Source organism: Phoca vitulina, unplaced genomic scaffold (assembly GCF_004348235.1).
Source record: "Phoca vitulina isolate PV1807 unplaced genomic scaffold, GSC_HSeal_1.0 scaffold1, whole genome shotgun sequence".
Classification (NCBI taxonomy): Eukaryota; Metazoa; Chordata; class Mammalia; order Carnivora; family Phocidae; genus Phoca; species Phoca vitulina.
In genome coordinates, this window is record NW_022589704.1 from 9,320,484 (window position 1) to 9,347,556 (window position 27,073).

At 42.5% G+C, this 27,073-nt stretch overlaps 1 protein-coding gene across 7 annotated transcripts in view; it reads right to left on the reverse strand.

The window, feature by feature from the left end:
* The window catches only part of LOC116629937 (nuclear body protein SP140-like protein), a 62,869-nt gene that overhangs the window by 28,558 nt on the left and 7,238 nt on the right, over window positions 1-27,073 (reverse strand). For 4 of the 7 annotated variants that reach the window (XM_032400314.1, XM_032400296.1, XM_032400272.1 and 1 more), the window contains 13 exons: window positions 20,910-21,087; window positions 19,795-19,963; window positions 17,499-17,579; window positions 15,727-15,810; window positions 12,256-12,339; window positions 11,418-11,501; window positions 8,022-8,105; window positions 5,921-6,001; window positions 4,706-4,789; window positions 4,240-4,323; window positions 1,396-1,482; window positions 1,063-1,179; window positions 202-255 (listed from right to left, as the gene is read on the reverse strand). In XM_032400314.1, the coding sequence (XP_032256205.1) occupies window positions 202-255; window positions 1,063-1,179; window positions 1,396-1,482; window positions 4,240-4,323; window positions 4,706-4,789; window positions 5,921-6,001; window positions 8,022-8,105; window positions 11,418-11,501; window positions 12,256-12,339; window positions 15,727-15,810; window positions 17,499-17,579; window positions 19,795-19,963; window positions 20,910-21,087 (1,271 nt within the window). Of the gene's footprint in view, window positions 1-201; window positions 256-1,062; window positions 1,180-1,395; window positions 1,483-4,239; window positions 4,324-4,705; window positions 4,790-5,920; window positions 6,002-8,021; window positions 8,106-11,417; window positions 11,502-12,255; window positions 12,340-15,726; window positions 15,811-17,498; window positions 17,580-19,794; window positions 19,964-20,909; window positions 21,088-27,073 lie in introns of those variants that run through there. The other 3 variants (XM_032400281.1, XM_032400305.1, XM_032400323.1) reach the window with 3 other exon arrangements.

The following is a 27,073-nucleotide window of genomic DNA, read 5'->3' on the forward strand; positions in this document are numbered from 1 at the left end:
GTCCCTACCTTAATTACATCTGTAAAATCTCTTTTGCTATGTAAGATAATAGATAATACAAATTCCAGAGATTAAGATATGGACATTTTGGGCGGACATCATATTATTATCACTTATTATCGTAAATAGTAATAATGCAACTCTAGCATTGAAAACCTCATTTTTAACATCGAAAGCAAGCAAAATCTTAGGCACTCTTACTTCTCTTCCTCTTGAGTTTTCCCGAAGAAGAGTTGTTTCCAAGATCCACAGTATCTGGAGAATAACAGGTGAGGGTGAGGAAACAGAAATTAATAAATAAAAGTTACAAATTTTAGGATTATTCATACTGCAGAACACTTGAATTTATAAAGCTGTTTGGGTTATCATTTCTCTCTTCTTTCTAAAGGGACTAAAAACCTACTGAATTGAGAAGTAGGAGTCCAGGATGGGCTCTGGGTCTTCCTTTGTTTCTCAACAGTACTTGGAAAAACACTGAAATACCTGTGTACTTCAGTTTACTCAGGGATATTTGTCTAGGTCTTAAGATTTTTTGTGAGGATTAAATAAAATCTTACGGGCAAACATTTACAGGAAATCATTAGATAAACCAGCGACACGCTAGAGGGCATCCATCAAAAATATGTGCTAGGTTAAGAATAGTCTTTCCTCCTGACAAGTAAGTGGCATCACTAGTTGTCTTTTGAGATTTTTCTAAGGTTGTGACAAAATGACACTGTTATCTACTAGCAGAAGTATGCTTGGCTTTCTCGGGCTCCACAGAAGATTGGGTGTGACAGGGATGGAAATCACTGTATAAATACAAGACTTTATTATTAGTAGACTAATGTAGTAAACACGATACTGCCATCTTTAAGAGCGTATTTCTACTACGTCACTCATGTATAATGAGCAGGGCCCATCCTGTTAAACGCAATTTTATAATGATCTCTTGCCTCTCTACTATTCCCAAAAGGGTCAGGTCAAGCAAAGCAGGGATCAGGATACTGGGATGGACCAGATCACCTGCCACCACCCTGCCCCTAGAGTCACCCCCATCCCTCGACCCTCCAGTAGCCTTACCCATCGTGTCACGTGCTTGGCTATTTGCAGTACTTGCTTCTGGACCTTCTGGCACATCTTTTGAGAAGCACATAACACAGGAACACTTCTTATTTCCATATGCTGGTAGCTCAGCGCCTGGGCCAAAATTGTGATGTATGAAGACTTTCGTTTACCCCAGGGATCCCCCTTTCTGTACCCTTCTTGATCTCCCCTTCTCTGCTTCTTCCTCTGAAGTCTTCCATTGACCCTCCCCATCTCTGGCCTTTCCTTTAAGTCTCTTTTTCCTCCCTTGTCTGTTTCTCTTTATCAGCCTCTGTTTCTGTTTTTTATTATTCTTTAAGTCATAATTACCTTGTCCATCATAGGTTAGTAGGCTGGAAATAAGCTCTTCTGATTCTTCCTCTCTATTCATTTGGAGAGTTTCTAGTTCGCCAGATACTAAAGAGAAGCAAGAAAATTACAGTCCATGGATCCTGAGAGTGATGAGGGAAGAATTTCTGGTGCTCTTATGCTGCACCCTGATATTCTGAGCTAAAATGAACTGCCTTCTGGGAGAAGACTACACCTGCTCTAATAATCACAACCTAGAGCTGCCAAAGCCATGCTTTCCCCATCTTTTGTACCTCATTCTGCTTTCTTTACTCCTACTTTTCTACCTGTAGCCCTAAGAATAAAGTAAAAAGATCTTATCCTTCCAGGAAAAACCAACTGTTCTTTGAAAATTGTAAAAAGTAATTACCAGAATGGTTTTTAAACTCATCCCAATTGGCCCATCACTACTTACATCACTAACCACATTTAAAGCCAGCCAATCAGTGACAGCCTTACACTTCTGAAAATCAGCCAATCAGCCACACTCCAGAAAGCCTATGTCTATTACTAAATGATAACCTAGTTATAAACAGTCCCCAGGTCTGAAAGTCTGCAGTTCCTGAACTACAAGCTTCCTAAAACTCTACCTAAAAGCAATTTCCTTTTTAAAAGAACTATGTCCTGTAAATACCATACCTCCTTCCACCATGCACCTTGCTTAGCACGCAATAAATCCTTCCTTTAGCTTCAGAGATGGCATGATGGTCTATCCCTCCAAAAATGGATTTCCCACCAACCCATCTTGAAGACTCTTATTTAACAATGTCTTGTGGGATCCTTGGGCCAATAGGTATAAATCCACTGCCTCTTTTGCCCAACTCAGATTGTCTTCCTGATCAATCCATCTCAACAACGACTTGAACTCTGACTTGTTTCACTGAGTTCTTATTTCTGAATTAATCTTATTACTTAAAGATGTATATGCAATTAGACACAAAGTAGTTAGACATTTTGGTTTGGAGGTGCAGCATTTAACAAATATTCTGTAATATTTTTTTATTCTTCTACTCTTTCATTTACTCTTACTTTTGTCTATTTTTCAAAAGTTTTGTCTTATGTGTTTGATTGCTCCTGATTTCTTGTGCTTCTTGAATGTTAGAAGAAAGTGATCCAAAGCAAATAACCCTGGAGGGTTAAATGGTTAAATGGAGGCATAACCCTGATAAGTCCCCTGTCCAAAACTAATTCATGGATGTGGGTCCATTAAATAGTAGCTAACTTGTGCAAAGATATTTGGTCACCCTTGGTCTTGAATCCTTCTCCAAAACCTCTTGTCAATTTGTGAAACAAAATCATTTTGTTTAGCATATAATCTGAGGTCAACTACTATCATGTAATCAATCATATGTTCCCATTGTAGTCTCTGCTCGGTGGATGAACCCATTACTCCATTCACTTGCAGGACACCATTCACACTAAGGACTGCATGTGGTGGCCTCATTGCTATTTGTCATGGTTGTGTCTTGGCCAAAGCTACAATCTCCCACTGACAGAACTCCACTTCCTCTTTGTACTCTCAGAATCATTCTTGCACTTATTTTAATAAATGGCAAAATTTCACCAAAGGTAACTTTGGGTTTCAAAGGGGAACTCTGGACATGTCAAAAGTAAACAGTGCTTTTGATAGTATTTCTGAAAGAGAGAGAAAGATGACCAAAAGTTCCCATGTCCCAACCAGTAACTGCTACTTTCAGACCATCATCTAACAGTTTCTTTTCTTTTAAAAAGTCCCTATAAACTTAATAGGAAGGACTTATTCTGTAAATGAAACTACCAGATTAAGGGGCCCCTGGGTGGCTAAGTCGGTTAAGCATCTGCCTTTGGTTCAGGTCATGATCTCTGGGTCCTGGGATCAAGCCCCACGTCATGCTCCCTGCTCAACGGTGAGTCTGCTTCTCCCTCTCCCTCTGCCCTTGCCCCCTGCTCCTGTGCTCTCTCTTTCTCTCCAATAAATAAATAAAATCTTTAAAAAAAGAAACTACCAGATTAAATGTACTAAAGGAAGAATAACTTTAGAATTCTTAGAAAATTCTCCTACACATAATCAATTTATAATTGATCTGAACATTAGTATGTCTACACTATGCATGATTCAAGATCTGCAGGCAATCAACAAAGTAGGTATATCGCACTTCTCTGTAGTGCCTAACCCAATTACTATAACTCTTTTCTAAAGCCAGATTCTTTTCTTTAATATATTTATGCTCAGCTTTGTTTAATGTCCCATTTGATAAGAATAGCTTAAATTATTTACTTGGGAAAGTCAATGGCTTGTCTGGACTGTTATTTTCTAGAAATATACTTAAGTCTCATTGTAGTAGGCAGAATTCTCAATGTCCACTCAAGATTTCCTTCCCCGACCCCAGGGACTGCAAATATCATGAGATATTACCTCCATTTTCAGGCAGAGTTGATGTTAAGAAAAAGAGGCTATCAACATGAGAGATAACCAATGCCGGTGAGGATGTGGAAAAAAGGAAACCTTGGTGCACTGTTGGTAGGATTGTAATGTGGTATAGCCACTATGAAGAACAGTATGAGGGTTCCTCAAAAAACTAAAAATTAGAACCGTCATATCATCCTGCCATTCCACTTCTGGGTATATATCCAATGGAAACAAAATAAGTATGTCAAGGAGATATCTGTGCCCCCATGTTCATTTCAGCATTGTTTACAATAGCCAAGACATGGAAACAACCTAAGTGTCCATCAACAGATGAATGGATAAAGAAAATGTGGTAGACAGATATATATACACACAAAATGGAATACTATTCATCCATTTAAAAAAAGAAGGAAATCCTGCCATTTGTCCTCCCTTACCTGATCCACTTTCTGGTGGCAAGCTCAAGTCTTCCTGGGGTTCTTCTTCATCACACATTTCTAAACAGGCACTGCTACCTTCTGCTGAACAGAATAAAATCCCTTAGTGGATCCAGCATATGACCAATAGAAACCATAGCAGGAAACCCACCCTGATAACCAAGGTGGCTCAGGTATCTTCCAGGTGGGAATGTCCCTGCCCTCAGACCCTCCTGCCTTAGAGTTCACCTGACCTGGGAGTTAACATGGCTCGTGTCACTATCACCAGAGGCTGAGAATGGTCCACCCATCTCCCTCCCTTCCCATACACCTAATCCTGATCCTTTTCCCTTGGCTTCACACATTTCTTCTGTATGTATAAGTGAAGGGGAGCAGTGGAGGAGGGGAGAAGAGAGGGGAAATTTTCCTCCTTGTAGACAGAAAAAAAAGATTTGGTTAGTGAAATGGGAACTGAAATCATACTTACCTTCCCCATCACATAGCAGTTGCCTGAGCACCTCCTCTGGTTCTTCTTCACTGATCATTTGGGGAGCTTCAGGATCACAGGACCCTGAAGGGAAATAAGGAAATGAGCTGAGCCAGGATGTTCAGAGCACAGGTGAGCTGCCCTTTGGGAAAAGGGACATCTGGTCCAAGGACCCCACCTGAGATCCAACCGAGCCCTCCTTCTCCTGACTCTCCTACTCTCTGCTTCTCCATTTCCTTCCCATAGATCTGTCTCCAGACATTTCCTCATCTGCACTAGGAGAATATTTGTGCATCCTTGATTTTGTGGGCTCCACTCCCCTGACTTCTCCCATCTCTTTACTTTTCTATTTTTTTTCCCTCAATGGTGATATTAATCTTTTCTTTTCTGCTTATTCCTCCTAGTTCTGTTCTTCCAGGTCTCTCCAATCCCTAAAACAGGGTCCATTCCTTCTGTCACTGTCTCTCTTGATTTCTTCCCCTTCCTACTGGCCTTCTTTATCTGCTAAGTGGAAGTTTCTCTGCTTTAGGCCCTGTTCTGCTCCCTCTGGGAGCCACAGATCTCCCCTTGGACTCTTCTTACATGTGACCACGTTGACCCCTGCTAGCCTCACACAGCCACTATCTGCAATGAGATGCTCAGGGCATGGGTCTCTGCTCTTCCTCCTACTTGATCTTAGGGAAAAACAAGTATCCTTCATCTGTGCTTCTATGTCTTTCTTTAAGGAGGAATAACAGCAGTTTCCCTAGCTAAGTCCTAAAGATTTATGAGGAAATCTCACTTACCAAAGTACTTTGAAAAGAAAAAAAGCACAAAATAATCCAATAACCTGATGACAAAAATGTGACAAAAACTATAATTTGGGCTCGAAACCCTTGATCTTTCCTTCTGACAAATAGATCACAGAACCATGTTTTGTTTGAAGCCCACCCAAGGTTATGACAATATAATAATAATATTAAGCACTAGATACATACTTAACTTTTATTCTTTATAGAAAATAAGAAGTAGGCAGAGGTTAAAATCACAATACTGAGTCCTTCCTATAAATAGACATAAAGAATGTGAAGGAAAAAAGACACTGTCTTTGCCAGTATTTATCTACCACAACATGAAGAGGGAATACATCTGTTCTAACAATAAGGGCCATGCTGTTCAGCTCTGAATTCAGCTGCCTGATATCCTGCAGCCCAGGGCTGGCAATCCCTTCCTTACCTCGCCCACATGTTGGTGGGGAGCTCAAGGCTTCCTGAGGCTCTTCTTCATCACTGGTCTCCCAGGAGGCATTGCTGTGCTCTGCAGAAAGGAATGAAATGCCCCAGTCATCTCAGTACACAATCAGGGGAGATCATGGTGGGAAAACTCATAGTGAGGACATGGGACACTCAGGTATCTGCTAGGTGGGACTGTCCCTGTCTCAAACCATCTGGTCAATCTCTGGGCTCTCCTGGCCTGCAGGTTGACTCACTCCTGTTGCCATCACCAGAGCCTGAGGACCATCCACCATCTTCCTCCCCTCATGTACACCTAATTCTCTCTCTACTTCTTCCCCTTTCTCATTGCCCCTGCTCATTACTTCTGTCTCTGCCCTTATCTCTTGCTGCCAGTGTCCCTAGGTGCTTCTCTTTGTTTGGATGTGTTTCTGTCTCCTTTTCTTCTCTTTCTCTCTTGCACCTCTGACACTCTTTAGTGTCTTTATTGCCTTTCCCTACCTCACTCAGTTTTTTCTTGCTCCCTTTCTTCTATGTTAGGAGAGGTATCCCTAAAATAGTACTGTAGAACCTGATCAGGAGATGGGATAAGGAACAGACTAGGTCAAAGCAACACCACCAAACACAGGGAAAATTTGTTCTAAGGCCCACATATAAAAGAAAGATCAGAGCAGTGCAATCACTGAAAATATTTACACTCTCACGAGAGATGAGGCAGAAGCAATAGACTGGTACCCCATGGTGAATGGGAGACACAGAAGACCACAGGAAGGACAACTGATTTAATCCTAAGGCAACAAAAATCACAGGTTTATGTGGGAAAATAATATGATCTGATTGATATCTTGCAAATAACAATCATGCTAAAGTGGAGAAAATGGGTAGAATGGAAACAAGAGGAAATGGTACATTCGTGTTCTCTTTAACGAGGGAGCAAACTCTGGAGAAGGAATTTCTAGTTTCACAGAAGAAGCTGTTAGTTTCAACTTTGGAAGTGTCAGTTCCTGAAAGTCATCTAAATGGAGAGGATCCTGTGATAAATGCCTTCAGGTACACAGAGGGATGATCTTGGGAGACAGGTGTCCCTAGCAGGCAGGCACTTGAGACTCATTCTGTTACCGGAGAACTGAGACTGCCAGGGAGAGGGTTATTAGTCTCTGAGTATCTTCCATGTACCACTCTCTACCTGGGGAGATTAAATATAAAAACTCACCTTCGAGATAGACACTTTTTGCCGGAAGATGCTCCTGTCTAGACTCGCACTTTAGCTTTACAAAATCCCAACTTCTTCCTTCCCCAGTTTCCACTCCTTATTGATTTTTAAATTATTTTGATATAACTCTTTCTCTACATAGTTTCCTTTGTGCTTACTTCCACATTATTATTATTTTGATATTTATTTGCCAAATTATTATATAATCGCTCTAATTTTCATCTCCATATCTCATTTCTTCGTGAGCTTATACCCTTTCCAGGTTGTCTCTCACTTTCTCCTTTTCTAGCTCTGTTTCTCTGAGTCTTTCCTCTGGATGCCTTAAAATTTCCCTTATTTTATCTATTTTCCTCATTCTCACAGATGCTTCCTCTCAAACTGACAGAAGTTCTTTCCTTTTTGCATGGACCACAGCACCAGACAGCCTTCCCTTATCAGCTCTATGCTAACAATCTCCAGAGGGACCTTCTAAAGTGCAAACCTATCAATCATTCACAAAACTTATTCCCATATTGCTGGTACTTCCGGAAGTAGGCTGAAAATGATCTTGTTGCCTCAATTGCCATAACCTGTTGGTACTTGGGTTTTTATTGGCATTTAATAAAATTACCCAGGCCCTTCTGCTCTGGTGCCCCAGCCTACCTTTGCTATATGTCTCCCTACGTTCTCCAGGCATGGATACCCTCTACACTCAGGAGCTCTGCTCACCATTATTCTTAGTCTCTCTTACAGTTTTTGAAAAAAAGCAAAACAGAAAATGGACACAGTCTCACCTGTATGTATGTGAATATGGAGAATAGAATGGTAGGATGGGAGAAAGGCAAGATTTTTTTCCATGCTGATCAGAAAACAAAGGTTTATTGAGGGAGTTGGGAATTTAAATCAGAATTACCTTGTCCCTCTTCTGCTGGTAGGCTGGGCATCTCCTCTAGTTCTCCTTCATTAGTCACTGGGGAAACTCTGGGATCACAGGTCACTGCAGAGAAACAAGGACATGATGGATCATGGAGGGTGATGGGAGCAGACCTCAGCATGTCCATGCCCACCAGGATGGGAAAGCAAGCCACCTGCTCCATGCTGCCCCTGGGAACCACACTGTCTTGTTCTGCTTTCCGCCATCTTGTTACACCTCCTCTGTCCACTTCTCACCATCCCACCTGCATTTCTGCCTCCACACATCTCTGTTTCCTAGCTGTGTATCTCTTCCATTGTCTGGGCTTCTACCCCATCTCTTGTTTTTAGGCCTTAGTTTTGTTTTTGTTTTTTAGTGATAATGTATCTATTTTCTCCTGTTACCTTGTCTAGCTTCCTTACTCTAGATGTCTTCAAGCCCAAGTGGTTGAGTCCATTCCCATGCTCTCTGTCAGTATTTTCCTTTCTCTCCCCACCAACATCAGTTTTTCCCTTATTTTTTTTAAACTCAAGAAAATTTTTATTTTTTGAGGTGAAACAGGCCCAACAGCAAAAACACTAGAAACAATTCCCCTATACTAAGGTGGGAGACTGATCATTAAATTCTATTAGAGCAGAAGGGGCTGTTAAAAGTACTCTTCTGTTCACAGGCCCTTGAGAATGTTGTCAAATAGTTGAAACATTTGGAAACCCATGCTCAGTTTTTCTTTTTTCTCTTCTTAAAAAATTTTTATTTAAATTCAGTTTAATTAACATATACTATATTATTAGTTTCAGAGGTAGAATTTAGTGATTCATCAGTTGCATACAACACCCAGTGCTCATTACTTCAAGTGCCCTCCTTAATACCCATCACATAGTTAGACATTTCTCCAAAGAAGACATACAAATGGCCAATGACTCATGAACAAATGCTCAACATCACTCAGCATCAGGGAAATACAAATCAAAACCACAATGAGATACCACCTCACACCAGTCAGAATAGCTAAAATTAACAACTTAGTTTTTCTTTTAATGAAGGTCTTATGTTGGACCCAGGTGCACTTCTTTGGGAACGTGTGGGCTCCTGGGGCTTCCTCTTTGTGTCTGACCACAGGACCCTGCCCTGACTGCCAGGTGGCTTCACACAACTGTTCCCTCAGTGACACACCCGCTGCTGCCCACTCTGCCTTTTCTGCTTTGCCCCTGCAAAAATAACCTGCATGCCTCTTTGTGCTTTGTTTCCCCATCCACAAAAGAGAGGTTACAACAGTTTGCATGCCTGTATCTTAAGGTTTTCGAAGATAAAAGGAAGTCTCCCACAACCCAGTAATCTGATGGAGACTGTCAGAAACCTTGCACACCTTGTCTCCCACACTTTGTTCTCTTTCTCATTTTCACCCTTCCCAAATGTGTCTGCCTCTTCCATTTCTACCTTTGTATCTCGCTCTTGGGATCTCTTGACACTCCTCTTCGTCTTTGTTTGTTTCCCCATGTCTGTTCCCGCCTCCTTTTTTTCCCCTCATGCTTCCCTGCTACTCTGCTTTATTTCTTCTCCCTGACTCTTATCTTGTTTTCTAGGGGTCAGAAAAGGCATCTCTGAGATGGTGTCTAATATCTGCATGATTTCACCAGATTAGTGAGCAAGTGGGCAAGAAAACAGTGCCAAAGCTCAGGTGAGAAAGAGTAATCAGATAATTAAAATTACTGAACAAATTTTATACAAATTTTTGAAGTAATTGCAGGACAGACATGAGGCTGGAGCCATGGGGAGGAAAGTGGATCTAATCCTTCTGACAACAAGAAGTTATCAACTTAATATAGGAAAGTAGGATAAACCAACCTGCATTTTCAGAGTCCTCTAGTTGACCTGGAGAGAGTGGGTGTGATGGGAACATGACTGGGGGGAAGATATGAGACTGGAGGCTATTGCTCTGGTTCCAGAGAGAAGAGACATCTGACCAGAGTGTTTGTGTTGGGTATGGAGAAGAATGGACAGGCAAGAGACAAGTTCGATATATAGCTGACTAATCTGGATGACTGATGGGCTATGTGAGTTGAGGGAGGGGGATGAGTCATGATGACCCCTAAATTCTGCCTGAGGAATGGAACAATGGTGTTCTGTACTGAGATAGGGAATACGGGGAAAGGAGCAGATCTGGTGTCAAGAAACATGGTATGTGCAATTGTGGGTATCTTATATTTAGGTTCCTGAAAAACATCCAAATGGAGTTGTCCTTTAGGCCCTCTGCACAACTGTATTCAGGCCCTCAGATGAATGAGGTTAGAAGACAAGTCCGGGCCAGACAGGTGCTTGGGGATCATAAGTTATAGATGGGAGCAGACAAGGATGCCTGGTGGGGAGGCCCACTGCCTCTGAGAATATTACAGGTACCATGTTGATAACTGGGGACATCATAACTTGAAAACCCATGGCTAACATGTTCCACCCCTAGTGGCAGACTTGTTTCTGACGAACAACTCTTCTCTCAATTCCTACAATGCCCCAAACTGTCTTCTCTATCCTTTGTACAGTATTCATCTCTGCTGAATTTTCACTCATCTTTTTTTTCTTGATGTATAACTTTTGTGCCCCTCCCCCACCTTTTTTTTCTTAGTGTCTCCCCCCCACTTCACCTTGCATTTCTCTCTTAACATCATGTTCTCTACCTGTCTAAGATGATGGAGCTTATCTCCTTTCTTCCATGGTGCTCATTTCCCTGCTTCTGTCTGTTCTCTCTAGTTCTTAACTTTCTGTTTCTAATTTTTCAACCTAAGAATTAAAACTGAAAATTTAAATTTCAGACTTTCTGTGTATTTCATCCACATCCATATTCCTTCCCCATATCATCAATGTTCTGGACTGTGGCCATTGGTAAATGAGCAAGGATCCTTCCCTTTGCCAGGTCCATTTCAAAAAACTCTTTCATGTGAGTTCTCTGTGTTGCAATTATACCCATTATGCCCATGTTCCTGGCACAACCTCAGGGAAAATAGGTTGGAAATTATCTCCCCTCCCTGATAACATGGTTGTATTTAGACTCCATGTCTATTTGAGTAGAATTGTCAATCACCTTGGTGTTTCTTCATTTCATGACTCCAACTATATTTTCCATTCTTCTCTTTGTCTGTGTTCTATACCCAGGGAAAACTCAACCAGTCTGAGATCATCCTTCACTGCTTGTGTCTCTCAAGGGAAGCAATCAGAAGCTGGGCATAGTTTGTCTATGTGAATATGTGAGGATGGATGTATGGATGGATGGAAGGAAGGAAGGAAGGATGGATGGATGGATGGATGGAAGGGGAATAGGGAAGAGATGGAAGAAAGTGTCCCTCTATATTCATAGGAAAACAAAGTTTTAATTAGATAACAGGTCATTTAAATCCTAATTACCTTCTCTATCATAAGGTAGTAATCTGGGCATTTCTTCTGATTCTTCTCCGTTGTCCCTTTGTAGAACTACCTGTTCACAGGACACTGAGGAGAGAAACAGGAACATGATAGACAGTTGGCCTGGACTCTGCCTGGATGTGGCCAATGCTCAGAGAGCATTGGAGCTTGATGTTCAGAGTACAGGAGAACTGCTCCTCAGGAAGAAAAGTATGTTTATACCCACTGAACTCGCTCCGCTTTTTTTAGCACCTTGTTTCCTTCTCTCTCCTTCCTTCTTCTCCCTCGAACCCTGTCTCCACACATTGCTGCACCTGCACCATGAAGCTGTGGGTCTCTTTGACCATGACTTGCTCTCCCTGACTTCTGCCATTTGTTTGCATTTTGCTCTTTTTGCTCCTCCAGGAAGTTCTTCATCTCTTTGCTCCATTATCTCCCTATTTATTCCCTTACCTCACTTTCTCTCTGCTATACTTAGTATTTCATTAATCCTATGCAATCCGTGGGAAGTAAGTTTAAGATTATCTCTCCCCTCCCAAACCCCAACCTGGTAGTGTTATAGTCCATATACATTTAGATAAAATTGGGCCTACTTAGCCAACTCCATTGGTGCCCCCAGTCTACATTCTTATTATTCTGTGCCCTTCAGTTCTTCACCCTAGAGCCCTTCCATTAAGGTGCTTAGCCTCCCTTCCCCCCTGCCTCCCACACACCTGAGGGAAGCAACCAGAGGCTGAGACAAAGTGTGTATTTGTGTTTGGGGGATGGGAAGAAAATGTCCTTTGCATACAGTCAGACAAACAAATTTAATGAAGTAATTGGTCATTTAAATCATAATTACCTCCCCCATCGCCTGGTGGCTGCTCGGGTATCTCTTCAAAATCGCCTCCATTCGTCCTTTGGAGAGCTTTGTGCTCACAGGAAACTGAAGGGAAATGCAGAAATGACCAACCAGACATAGCAATAAGGGAATAGACCTCAGGAACCTCATGCTGAATTCAGTGCTCAGGTGAGCTTCTCCTTGGGAAAAAGGACCTCGCCTAAGACCTACCAGAGCCTCCCTCTGTCTCTTCTTCTTCTGTTATCCTTCACACACCTCCTTTCTCCATCTCATTGTTCTGTCACCACACACTGTTGCTTCTATACCAGGAAGGACTGGACATCTCCATGAATCCCTGGGCTTCCCTCTTGGGCTTTTTCTTCTTCACGGCTCTTCCTCGCTCTCTGTCAGTTTTCCTACTTCCTGCCTCAGATCTCTTGCATTCCACGTGGTAAGTCCCAATCCTACCAGCTCTTTCTGCCGTTCCCTGTTCTCACTACTGAAATATATTTGTTGGATGAGGGCCTTCTTGCACTGGGCCCTGATCTACTGGCCTGGGTACCTGAACACCTCTTGGGTTCCCCGGTGTGAACTCTGCCTCCGTGATCCTGGCCACCGTGACCCTCTGCCAGCCCCACACGACCATCACCACAGTCCCTCCCCTTATGTAACTACTTTGACCTGGTAAAAGACCCTTATACACTGCAGTGCTTCTATTTCTTTATCTATAAAATAGGAAGAAGCAACAGTTTGTCTCTCTAAATGCATAAGTTTGTGGAGATGAAATGACATCTTCTTTGCCAAAATTCTTTGACAAATCACAGTAACATAATAAAAACCATTTGACAAAAATTATAATTTAGAGTGGAGAGCAGTTGATCTGAAGGACGACCATGTTTCTCTTGGGCTTTTTCCAAAATTAGACACAAAATAATAACATTATCAATAATTAGGATAATGCTTAGTTTTTATTCTCTGGAGAAGCTAAAGGGTCAGTGGGGATAAATCCAAGTCTTTACTATGAATAGGTATGAAAGACATCCCCCTTCTTCAGCATATCTCTCCCCAAATGTGCACTTGGGAACATTTATGTGATTCATGGGATTCCAGAACACACTGAATCTTTTCACTGTGGCGTGTGCTCAGAGTAAAATGCATCAGGAAACACCAGCTTGAAATTCAGCTGCCTGATATCCTGCAGCTCAACACTGGCAACCTCCCCACTTCTTTGCTGGGCCCACATCTTGGTGGGGAGCACAGGCTTCCTGAGGCTCTTCATCATCACTGGTCTCCCAACAGGCCTTGCTATCCTCTGCAGAAAGGAATGAAATCTCGCAGACATCTCAATTTATGACCAAGGAAATAGCATAGCAAGAAAATGAGAAAAACCAAGAAAGCCTGAGAAACTGGAATGCCCCATTCCCCAAGACAACCTGACCTGAGGTTATGTTCACTTCAGTAGCTTTCACTAGAGGCTGAGAATAATTCACCCATCATGGGAAAATCTTCCTCTTCTTACTTACACATCATCCTTTTTCTATTCTTCCCTTTTCTGTTTGATTCTGTAAATCTAATTGCTCCCTGCCTCAGTTTCTGCTGTTGTCTCTTGGAGCTTCTCTTTCTCTTGGTGTGTTTCTCTCTCGTTCTCCGTTCCTGCGACTTTCCCCCTTGTTTTCCCTGATACTGCTCTTTCTCTCCTATCCTTTGTCTCTCAGTTATTCCTGTCTAGCTTTCTCTAAAGAAAGGCCTCCCCGAGGTGGTTTGTGTTAAATAAGATTTAACCAGAATGGAGGAAGGAAAGCAGAGGGCAGTGGAACAGAAAGACAGTACTAAATAAGGCACATGAAAAGACTCAGATGTGAAGGAGATATTTAACAATTAAAATCATTGGGGAAGAGAGTCTCTTCTATCTTGAAGTAATAGTGTAGCAGGCAGGTGATGAGGCTGAGGAAGTAGGCAGGTGGCTCATTGTGGGGGCCACCCTGGGCCCCACTGAAAGAAACTTTAATGTAATCCTTGGTGTATTAAGAAGTAGGAAATACTTCTTATTGTTCCTAAGTAGGAAAATAATATAATCTAATTTTTATTTTCAAATGTCCCCTTTAATTGAAGTGCAAATAATGCACTTAATGGGAGTAAGTTTAGAGGGAGGAGGGAGGCAGAAGGCGGCCTCTGAGAACCATGATAGTGACAGAGACATGGATTAGAGACTCGGCTCTGGGGACAGGACAGATGGACAGGTGGGAGATATTCTGAAGGAGAAATGACCATGCTGGAGGAGTGACAGGCATGTAATTGAAGGCCAGAGGAATCATGGGCAACTTCTACGTTTCCGACTTGAAAAAAACACGGATGAACAGTGATCTATCATTGAGGGAAAGAACACTGAAGGGTTAGATCTAGCTTGAACAATGAAGAATGAACAATGCTCTCAGTTCGGGGTGTGCCAAGGTTAAGGTTCTTGAAAGAACTCCAGTGTAGTTTTCTATCCAACTCCTGCCTTCAGGTCCATGGATAAATGAGCTCTGAAGATGATCTGGGGTGGAGATTTGGTCTTGGGAATCACTGGAATACTCGGGGAGAGACCTATTGCAATCTGACATTTTGTAAGTGCCACTTTGATAACTAGGGACAGTTTCATGTGGAAACTCACACCTAATGTTGTCAGCCCTTGTGCCCAAAGGTGCTTCTATCCAGTGCTCTGGCCCCGAACCTGCAGCGTCCCAACCTGTTCCTCTCCCCCTTGTCCCCCATTTGCCCTTCCCCTAGTTTCCATCTATTCTGCTTCTCTCCGTAGTTTGCCTTTGCACCTCCCTGGCTTTCCCCACATCCTAGTATTTATTTTCCACTCCATATTGCTTTTTCTGTATATTTTTCTCTCAATTTTTACCTCTGATCCTTGAGTCATTTTTCAGTTTATCTCCTCTCTGCTACATCTCCCACTTCTTCCCTGTCCATCACTGTTTCTCCCACTTTACCTTGATCTTCTGTCTCTCTGAGCTCTGGTGTCCTCCTGATTCCCCTCTCTCACTGTCTCCAGCACTCGGGGCTTTGACTACAGTACCAGGGACCTCCCACTGGTCGGCTACGGGGGGGGGGACAGTCTCCCACATGGACACACATGGCATGCTACCTCCAAATTCCTTTCAATTGGTCTCTGAAGTTAACTGAAAATTGTCCCCCTTCCCCACCCTTGAGGGTAGGAGTTTGTGTTCCTTTTGGAAAACTGGATCCATTTGTGTGATTTGTCCTATATTACCCCTAGCTATCTTTTCCTCTTTCTCTTTCTATATTCTCCATCAATGAGTACTCTCTCTACTGAGGAGCTTGGACTCTTTTTCTCATAGTCTCTCTCACATCTGTGGGCAGGTAAGGGCAGATAGAAGGAAGGACTAGCAGAGGCCTGGGATCAGAGACAAAATGCAGGCTTTCCTCCCGCAAAGACAAGAAAACAAAGATTTGATACAGAATTGTAAGTTGAATGATAGTTACCTGGTCCCTCACAAGGCAGTAAGCTGGGTGTCTCTTCCAGTGTTCTGACATTATTAATTCGGAGAGGTGAGCGTTCACAGGACTCTGAAAAGGGGACAAGAAAATAGCAGGACTCAGACAGTGACCAGAGAAGAGACCTCTGTGTGCTGAAGCTGAACTTTGCTGTTCAAGCTCCAAGGACCCCACCTGGGGCTCACCAAAGCCTTGCCCACCTCTTTCTCATTCTGATGCACCTGACTGAAATGGAAAACAGCTGTGTTCCCAACAAAGCAGTGGTGCTTACTAGACATTTTCAACACTTGGAACATTTCCACCACACCAGAGAGTTCTCATGTGCTGATTTCAAGTCTGTTTCTGCCCACTGTAAGCGACCACTCTTCTGATGTTTATCACCATTAATTAAGCCCTTCCTTTCTGGAACTGTACTCATCTGTCCTGACGCTCACATAAATAGGGTCACACAGCATGTACTCTTGTGATTGGCTTCTTTTGCTCAGTGTACATCGGACTCTTGAACAACACTCACAACAACCTTATTTTAGATATATAGATTTATAGATATAGAGATTGACAGTTTCAATTTATCCACTGGAACACAGAAAGTAAGTAAGTTGCCCAAGTAAGCAAGAGGTAGAGCCAGATGTGAAGCCCGGCAGTGAGGTCTCAGCATGTTTGCCCTTAACTTGTGTGTGGGAGAAGGTTCGAGTCCTAGACCAGTCATGTGACCATGCACAAATCACTAACTATCCTTATGCCTCCGTTCCTTCCCTTGGAAAGTGGGAATAACAAACCCTTATAATAGGGTTATAATGAGGAGTACTTGTAAAAGGATATCTGGGTTAGAATAGCTTAGCAAGAAATCATAATTTTCGGTATTAATGCTGTAGGCATTATAATTCAATGATCAGTTATTAGTAATAATATGAGCAAAAGGATGATTGAAAAGCTGGAAACAGTGGCTATTGGTAATGAGGGTACATAGTTCATTTGTGAGCAATAGAAAAGTTGCTTCACAGGAAGGGCTGACCTTACACGCAGCGGTCTGAGAAAGGCTGGTGCTGCTACTGTTGTCACTGTTAAGCGATTACTGCCCTTTATTCTCTTCTCCCCCTTACACTCTTTTCCATTTTCCTCTCTCTCTCTCTCCCTCTTTTTTTTAAGTAGGCTCCATGCCTAGCATGGAGCCCAATGCGGGGCTTGAACTCATGACCCTGAGATCAAGACCTGAGCTGAGATCAAGAGTCAGATGCTTAACCGACTGAGCCACCTTGGCGCCCCTCTCTTTCTTTTCTACCCAGAGCCACTCCTTCCATGTTCTCTTCTGCACACAATTACTGCTCCATCTCCCTCTCTTTTCTCTTATTATGGGAAGCATTTAGAGCAGTTCCTTCTTGGCTTTCTCTTTGGGTCTGCCACCTGGTGCCAAACCTCATCCCTTCCCAGATCCACTGAATTCCTAACTCACAATTACCACTGCCAGCTCTTCCCCTTAATTGTGCCTCATGGTCACAGTAATACCTGCTCTTGTGGGTTCCTGTTCTATCTTCTGAGTGGTCCTATCTGCCTGACAGCATTTTTGGATTCCACAACTGGTTGGTTAGTTAGGATCCCATACAACCCACCACCGGCCTGGCTCCCCCCTGCATCCCCACTGTCTCCTTCTGCACCCCTTCCCATGGGGCACTCTCCACCCAGGAGCTCGGCCCCCCTGATCTCTCCTCCCCTTTCCTCTCAGCAGATGAGAGAACAAGTCTCTGTGGAGTCACAAGTACCTAGCTCACGGGGTATTTGTAGGTGGAGCATCGCCTTTGTCTCTTCATCAATGGCTTCATAATGGAAGTTGTCATAAATCACTGGGAAGAGGAAGGAAAGGCAGTTAGAGACCTCTGGCGGTGACCAGGAGCTTCTTCTCCCAACTATATACCTGGCTCACCCCTGACTCCGGCAGCTGAGTGGGAGCCTTCCAGCCCTCAGGGAACCCTGGGCTTCAGTGGGTCTCATGGGACCAGAGACTGATGCTGCCATACATCTCACAAAGTTTAAGAAAGGATGGATGGTAGAAAAGTTGTAAATAGTTCAATGAACTCTTTAGAACAATGAAAGCTAATTTAAAATAAGTAATATATATGGAATGTACTTTGTAAATTCTACATGCAACTAGGAATAGAGAAGAAGCAGAGGGATTTCATCAGGAGAAAAGTAAGTTTATAGAGAAATAGACCTATATATAAAAAAAAGAGCTCCAACATCTTTTAAGGATGGAGGTTTTAAAGGAAATAAACAGAGAAGCAAAGAATCAAGAGAGAGAGAAGAAAGAGAAAAAGAAAGAGAGAGAGAGAAAGAGAGAAAAAGAGGAAAGAAAGAAGGAAGGAGGGAGGGAGGAAGGGGACCTTAGATCAGGGAAGGAAACCTAACAGTGAAGAGGAGCTAGCATTTCCCTGGGGTGGGAGGGGTGGGGAGAGATACAGGGAACAACAACAAAAAGACACTCTGTAAGGCATAAACAAGAAGTGAATATCGTTTGAAAGACCCAACTGAAAGTGAATATCATAGCTGTACCAGGGACCCAGGAAGTGGTGACAAGAAGTGCAGGAAAGCAGCCCAGGGCACCCCGCTTCGCAGCTGTGTTGCAAGGCAATGCAACTGAAGATAGATAGAAAAGCAAGACTCACAAAACACGAGGGAAAAAAATCCAAGAAATAGAGAAGGACGCTGGCCAAGAAAGACAGATGACGGGAGCACACCTCTCGGAGGCAGCACCTACTGAAGGGTGAGGGCAGTAGGGGAGGCGTGAAGGTAGAAAGGCTCTATTGGCACAAGAGATGCTTCTGCCATCCCCAGGACACACTGACTTCTTGTCCAGGCAAACTCTGGAGGAGGACATGGGGATAAATGCTGTGTGAGTCAGAGGTCTTGAGAACACAGGGGGTGGCCCAAGTGCATGTGTCTCTCGGCAGGTTGCACAACCCTCCTACCAGCTTCTTGGCTTTGGATCACTGACCCCTGGCTCCCTTGGACAGCAGGGTCTAGGAAGCACCAGCAACAACCTCCCAGCGGGTGTTGGGGGGTGCGGTGAGCCTCAGCATGGGGAGCCCCAGAAACTAACACATGTGGTGTGGGTGCTGGGGTCCAAGGAAGGGGATCCCCACAGTCCATGGAGAGGATTAGAGCCTCTGAGATGTGGGCAGTAGTGATAACTGCCATTTCTTCATACCCATGACCTTGGGCCATCCTGGTTCCACATATAATACTGACTTAAAATTTATGATTGGTATTTGATTTCCTTTATTCCTTTTTCTGACTTGGATATATCATAGCGTGGAAATATTATAGCTTTTCTTTTAATCAAGGTATGGTTTTCACAAATCAGCACATCCCATTCTTTACATTGACTTCTTTCACTTTTACTCTGCTTAAAAATCCTTCATTACCTTCTTATTTCCCAAATAGTAAACTTCAAATTTCTTGGCACTGGGTGTCAGACCCTCAAAACTCCCCATGAACTTCCCTTCCCAGAATTAGCTTCCAAACACTCCCTCCCAGGCTGTATTTGCAGCCACACTTTTCTGCCAGCCCACCGGTCCTTTCCCAGCTGCCGCTCCCCCGTCCTCTCCAGTGACTTCTCCACTGTTTGTCTGGAGAAGTGAGTTGGCGCACAACCGCACCAAATGACACATTTTCTAAGATAAAGAAAATCCTTTAATCTTTGAACATGACTACAGGTAACAGAGAGGCTTCCTCCCCTTTCCTACGAAAGCACATAATTCATGCCTTCCTCCCGCCCCAAAAAAAGTAGAGACTCAAATCCTACATTTCTCAGCACCAAATTCAGGTCCTGGCCGAGCAATCATTTGTGGGGTTACTCAGCTAAATGTCTGCCACCCCCACGGGTTGTAAGTTCCATGAGGACACGGGTCATGTGCATTTTCTTCACCACTGTATTCTGTCCTGCCTGCCGTGGAGCAGTCGCTCAATAAAATGACTGTCAAATATGAATGAAGATTGAATGAATGAATCGATGAATAAGATGGGCTTGAATCCCCCAAAGTTGTTGAAAGCTATAATTACCATTTTGGAAGCTTCGGCAAATCTCAAGTAAGTCAGGATAGGCCTTTAGGTTAAGATTGCTGAACAGTGCATCCAGAACTGTCTTGTCAAATGTCTTCTCCAGTTCACTGAGCACATCATAGACCACTCTTTCCACTGGGACATGATTTCTACAAGCTTCTTGAAAATGCTTAAAAATAGTGAATGGAGAATTATGTAGCTATGGATTTACAGGTTATAGAAGATGCAGATCATAACCCAGACCATCTGTTCTCTTGTGAAATGTTAGAATGTCGCACGTTTGAATGACTTCTTAAATATCCTCCATCACAAAAATAGACTCTTATTTGAACTTCTCTGACATTGATGCACACTTGAGGGAGGAATTTTGAAGAATAAATGTGGCTTCAAAGTCGAATGATTGTGGAGGCTTTAAGAGCCTGGCAGGGATGCTTCCAGAGTGGCCCTGACTGGTAATGAGAGGCCATTCTGTTGACCGGACAGTAACCACTGCCCTCCCCCCAGGACTGACCTGGCCTGAAGCGCTCCAGGAATTCAGGTGACCACTCTCCCCTGCAATGAACGTGGCCAAAGGGCAAAGAAAATTCATAAAGACAAAGAGAAGGCTTGTCTTCAGTGTCCCCAGGAAGACCCATCATTAGCCTTCACCTGTGTTCTAGGGCTCCAGAAATGTCTAAGGAGCAAGAAATGATTTGGACAGAGAGCAGCAAGCATTTGCCTCCGGATTTATCCTAACGTGACCCACCTTGCCTGTGAGTTTCAATCATCTCAGGTTCAGGTGTGTCAAATAAGAAGGCTTTGTAATGAAACATTGCCCAGTTCATTCATTTGCCTTTAGTTACTGTTACCCGACTGTATAAATGTACCTAAGATGCATTGTAGCTACGCAGCAACCCCACTCCCTCTCCAGCTACATCTCCACTGCCGTGCCCTTCCCCCCACATTTCCTACAGAAAAAGGAATGTTTTCTGTGATGCTGTTTCTCCTGTCACCTCCTAACTTATAGGATGGTGGCGGTCTCCACCCACAGAAGGCCTCTGGGCCGATTCATTACACCCTGCAGTCTGGCATAACATCGGTGGAGCTGGGTATCAGAAGGAAATCTCCTCACTTACTTGATACTTGTTCTCGGGGATAAAGCCACGGTCTCGGAGGCCCATAAGGAGAGGAAATGGCTTATTTATTGCACTCGCAATCTCCACCTTATTCTCTTTGAAGAGCCTAAAAATAAACTCGTAGAAAACCTGCTCCTCTGGGGTTTGGTCTTCTGGGTTCTGGTTGCCTGTGAACATCCTGGAAACAAAGACACAATACGAAAACTGAGTTTCCAAGAGGTCTGTGGTGAGTGGATGATTTTAGACATGAAAGATAGTCAAGGGAGAGCCAATATGCATCCAGTAGTGTTCTTGTGGAAGGACCAGAATGAATGGAATGTATTTACTGAGAGAGTAATCAAGGGTGAAGTAGAAGACACTTAGCTTAAGAAAGACACAGCAGTGAAAGAGTTCACCCTGTGGTAATCAAAACCACAAAGAAAGATTTTTACCTGAACCTTCTAGGGAAAACAGTGAATTTAAAAGTGTTAACAGCTTTACAGGAATTGATATGATACTGTGATAGTGAATTTTATGTGTCAACTTGGAGGGGATTTGGGGATGAGATTAACATTTAAATTGGTGGACTTTGAGTAAGCAGACCCTCTGTAATGTGGGCCTCATCCAATCAGTCGAAGGCCCAAATAGAACTAAAACACTGGGGCACCTGGGTGGCTCAGTCCTTAAGCGTCTGCCTTCGGCTCAGATCATGATCCCAGGGTCCTGGGATCGAGCCCCACATCGGGCTCCCTGCTCAGCGGGGAGTCTGCTTCTCCCTCTCCCACTCCCCCTGCTTGTGTTCCCTCTCTCGCTGTGTCTCTGTCAAATAAATAAAATAAAATCTTTAAAAAAAAAAAAAAAGACTGACGTCTCCATGTAGGAAGAAATTCACGAATAGGCCACTTTCAGACTGGAACTGCACCATCAACTCTGCTGCGGCTCCAGACTGCTAGTCCACATGGCAGATTTTGGAATTGCCAGAATCCATATTCATGTGAGCTAATTTATTTTTTTTTTAAAGATTTTATTTATTTATTTGAGAAAGAGAGATAGCAAGAGAGAGCATGAGCAGGGGGTAGAGGGAGAAGCAGGCTCCCTGCTGAGCAGGGAGCCCAACACGGGGCTCAATCCCAGGACCCTGGGATCATGACCTGAGCTGAAGGCAGACGCTTGACCAGCTGAGCCACCCAGGTGCCCTCGAGCTAATTCCTTATAATAAATCTCTTTTACACACACACATGCCACACACACACACACACACACACACACACACATACACATACACATTTTGTCTTTTCTGTTTCTCTGGAGAATCCTGACTAACACAGACTGTTCTTAAAAGAAGTTCACAGACAAAAAAAAATAAAAACCAACTAAGATAATATTACAGAATCTACCACTGAACAGCAAGGTTTATTATAAACAAGGTATGCCTGATTTTTTTTTTGCCTTTTTCCATGTATCATTGTATTTATAATGTGTCCATATTGATATTTTTAAGTCAAATCAGTGCACTTTAATTGCTGTGTAATAATATTTTATATAAATATAGACAATATTTACCTATTAATCCTTTACTGGTAAATGTTTAGGTCTATTCCAATTTTTTGTTATTATGAGCAGTATTTTGGTGAACATCCTTGTTTATATCTCCTTATGTGCACATAACAAGAATTTCTTTAGCTTATGTACCTAGAAGTGAATTGTAGAGTAATTAGGTATACTACCTTCAAACTTTCAAGTTGCTAAGTTCTTGTTCAAAATGATTGATTAGTTTACGGTCCTGCCAAGATTTCCCGAGAGTTTTTCTCTATACCTTTGTAGACCGTAAGTATCGTCATACCTCAAAATTTCAGTCACTATGGTTGTAAAGTCACTTAATTTTGTTTTCGCCTATATTAGGAAGTATTTTCTGCAGTTAAAAGAATACATGTGGCACATATGAACCGGCATCAAGGCAGAAAACGTCTCTCGAACTGTGCCCCAGGGTTCTTTCCCTTCATCCTGTTCTGTCTGGTGTGTTTCTTGAGATTCCATTGTATATTACATGATTCAAATTACTGACAGTTGGGGCACCTGGGTGGCTCAGTCGGTTAAGCGGCCAACTCTTGATTTCGACTAAGATCATAATCTTCGGGTGGTGAGATCGAGCCCCACGTCAAGCTCCAGGCTTAGTGTGGGGTCTACTTGTCCCTCTCCTTCTGCTCCTCCCTCCGCTCATGTTCTCTCTCTCTCTCAAAATCAAGGACTTAGATGAAACCATGTAATGAATGCTATTCTGCTGCACCGTATCCTGTATGCAGAATTCTAAACTAAATATTCTCTGCCTAGAAAAAAATCCTACTCTTCTTCAAGAATAGCTTGGGTATCACCTCTAAGAACTTTGCCTCACCTTCTCCTGTCTAACATGTTCCCTAATCTGTTTGCCTCTATTAGACAGAGCAAGATCATTCCTGGTTATTCCAGAGTGTTCATTGACCCCACTGTGTGGTGTCATAAACAAGTACGGTAAGGTATAGTTTTGCAAAAGCCTGTTCCATTTGCCCGTATTTCATAATGAGCCTGCATAAAGGCAAGTGCCGCTCTGGATGCAGATTATCTTGAGGACAAATCCTGGCTGTGCTTCTCACTTGTACTAACCTTGGCCAACTTTCTGAGATTCAGTTGCCTGATGTGACACAGGAGTAGTAATAGTATCCATTTATAGGATTTGGAGAAGCTTGAATAAGACATGTGTGTGAGTGTGTAGAACAATTGAGCAGCAAATCTCCTTAGTGAACAACAAATAGAAGAAATCTCAAGGAAGGTGTACAAGAGGTAGATCTCTCGCACCCGTCTGCAACTGCAGGGGCAAGAATCGCATCCCACATGGTAAAGTTAGGTCAAAGATGCCCCTCCCGTAAGGTTTCAATTAACAGTCACAAGAATATGTGTTTTTCTCTGGTCTAATACAGACTTGTGTGTATATTCAAAAGTATGACTCGTTCTGCATCTAAACCTGCCCATGTAAGTGTTATCTATACGTGGAGACCTGTAAGACCCCTGGATTCCAAACATTATGGCCAAGCCTGGGAAAAGTAATTTTTAAACGCAAAAAGCTTTGTAATTCTGATTCTTGCTCGATAAATGATTCCCCTGGCTGATAATGTCTTGATAAACTTCTCTATAATTCTAAAAGGGGTAAACACTTGTAAGACTTTTCTATCCCATATTAAGAGGGTCACTGGGACTTCCCATTATACATATGGATTAGAACAGAATGAAACCCATTCCTTCCCTGAATTCCTTTAAAAAAGAAAAAGACTTCTGGTTAAAGATAGTTGACCCAAGACAAGTGCTTTGCTCCCCTCAGACTAGAAGGCTCCCTAAAATGAGAGTAAAGGAATTAAAGGCACTATAGCTGAGGGAAGGAAGTTAGGTGAGAAATTGAAACCAAAGTCTGAAAGAGCAAAAGCAGTCCGAGTGCTAACTGCTATCGCTGGTGGCCAAGGGTCCCAGGTGCGAGGAAAGGGTCCAGGATGTCCTGCAGCCCCTGAGAGGCAGTGGGGCCTGGGAGGGAGACGCAAGCGTAGGCCAGCAGGATTAATTGAAAGGCAAAATACTAAATGATCTGCTCCCCTCTGACGCCCCCATGCAGCGCACCCGCATCCAGGCAAGAGACTAGAGGCTGCTTCTTAAGAAAAATACAGATGACTCAGGAAAAAAAAAGGCCTTCACCCTCAGGCATTTGGGATTCATGCAGCCAAGACCACAGGTTTTCAAGCCCATCTCATTAAATGGAGTTGAAAACTAGCTCTTGAGTGCCTCGCCCTTAAGTAGGAACAAACAAGAAGCCACAAGCATTTGTGCAAACCTATCACAGGAAGGAGTGGAACCCAGATGAGCAAAGAACAAAAATTACCCCAGCATACATAGAAATAGTGCTGGGGACAGAAAAGAGTTTCCAAAAAACAAGTATATTGTCGTATGGATAGGAGAATATATTTTGTCCAGGATGACATGAAGAAAAGATCAGATAATAAGACAGCAGGCCTGGAAATTTAAAATGGTTGCTAAAATTAAAAAAGAAAAGAAAAAAAGGTTAGTTAAAATGGTTGTAAATAAGAAGAGAACTTTCCCAGAACATAGCGGGTAAAAAAGGGGGAGGGGGACCAACCAACTAAACTTGAAACCATAAATGTCTAAAACAGTTATGCAAATCTATAGATTCAGAGGTAAAAGGAAATGACTAAAAAGTATACACCCTGTTCAGTTATTCATGTGTGAAAGCAAGATACTTGTGCAAGGTGCACTGTGCTGAGCAGAGCATAATGTAACATCGTGTGTCAACCAAACTTCAATTAAAACAAATAGTTGTGCAAGGGCTCAGAAAATATTTCACTCCTGCACCATCTGTGTTGGTCACACAATTTTGATTTTTTTTTTTTTAAGATTTCATTTATTTATTTGAGAGAAAGAACAAGGGGAGGGAAGAGGCAGGACAAGAGGGAGAAGCAGGCTCCCCGCTGAGCAGGGAGCCCAACAAGGGTCTCGATCCCAGGACCCTGGGATCATGACCTGAGCTGAAGGCAGATGCTTAACCGACTGAGCCACCCAGGCGTCTCGGTCACACAATTTTCAATGCCATGCTCTTTACTTCTGGGCAAAGGTAAGATTGCATCTCCCTGCCTCCTTGGACTGATAGGTATCACTTTGGCAGAATTCCAAGCTAACCCCTGATTAGCCACGCTCACTTCTCCTCTGTTACAGTGGCTGTCACTTCAGATGTCATTTCAGATGGCAGCTACTCATCAGCCAAAGACAGAATCCAAGGTGAGGGTTCCCTGAAGCAGAGGCCAATGACCCACTGAGATTTTGGAATCGTTGTTGCAATAGAATAATCTACTCCATTCTTACTGACACACTCTCTAGGACAAATTATTTGATGATGTACTACAATAAAAGAATTAAGAAATCAAAGTTAATTAAGAAAACAAAACCAGCAAAATTTTGTTATAAAAGAAGTGGAAGGCATCACCAAAACCCGTTAAAATAGTGATGTCTAAAACCCATAAATTTTATTTGAAAACAAAAGCACATCTCAAAAATTATTTTTTTTTAATTTTTAGAAGATTTTATTTATTTATTTGAGAGAGAGAGATCACAGAGGGAGAAGGAGAAACAGACTCACCACTGAACGGAGAGCCCGATGCGGGGCTCCTTCCCAGGACCCTGAGATCATGACCTGAGCCAAGGCGGAAGCTCAACTGACTGAGCCACCCAGATGCCCCTCAAAAATTATTTTAAAATAGTGATTCTCAAAGTATGGTCCAGGGACCCCTGGGATTATGTAAGACCCTTTCAGGTATGACCAGGGTCGAAACAGTTTTCATAATAGTACTAAGATACTATTAACCCTTTTTCTCTCTTGTCCTGTCACACATGTATAGCGGAATTCCCCAGGGAATACATGTTCTCTGGTATCACCAAGGATTGAATGCAGAGCCAATAGGAGAATCCAGCTGTCTTCTACTGGGCCAACTATTAAAGAGATCTGTGAAAATATAAAGCATTGCTCATCTTCTTACTAATTTACTTTCTTTTAGAAAACACAGTTATTTTTCATAAAATATGTCATTTATATTAGCAGGTAATGAGTTCATTATTTTTTTCAATGAACAAATAAATATTTAAGTGCTCAAGTTTTTAATTCCTAATATGGCAAATATCAATTGATATAATCTATACAAACAAAAGCTAGCTTTTGGAGTTCTCACTAATTTCCCATTCTCAAATGATCTAAGAGATAGCTGTTTGTTCAAAGTAATAATAACAACTATGTGATGAGAGTATTTGGATTAGCAAAATGACAACAGCAATGTTGATAAAGACAGGAGGGAGAAGTCTGTGACATTCTGTTATAAGATGCATGCATCTCCCATGAAGCAGGATAGTGTAATTTGAAAACATGGATATGAAGAAAATAAATGGTATCAAGCAAAGTAAAAATAAATAAGTAAATAAATGACTAACAGATATGACTAGTTGTAAATATATATTGCAACCTCTAGGGAAAGCACTAAAAATGTTTTAAAAGAAACATAATTCATATGCTAGGGGAGAAGATAAAATGGGGTCATAAAATGTTCAATTAAAACCATAAAAGGCAGAAAAAGAAAAGAAGAAAGAGTAGGATCAAAGACAAG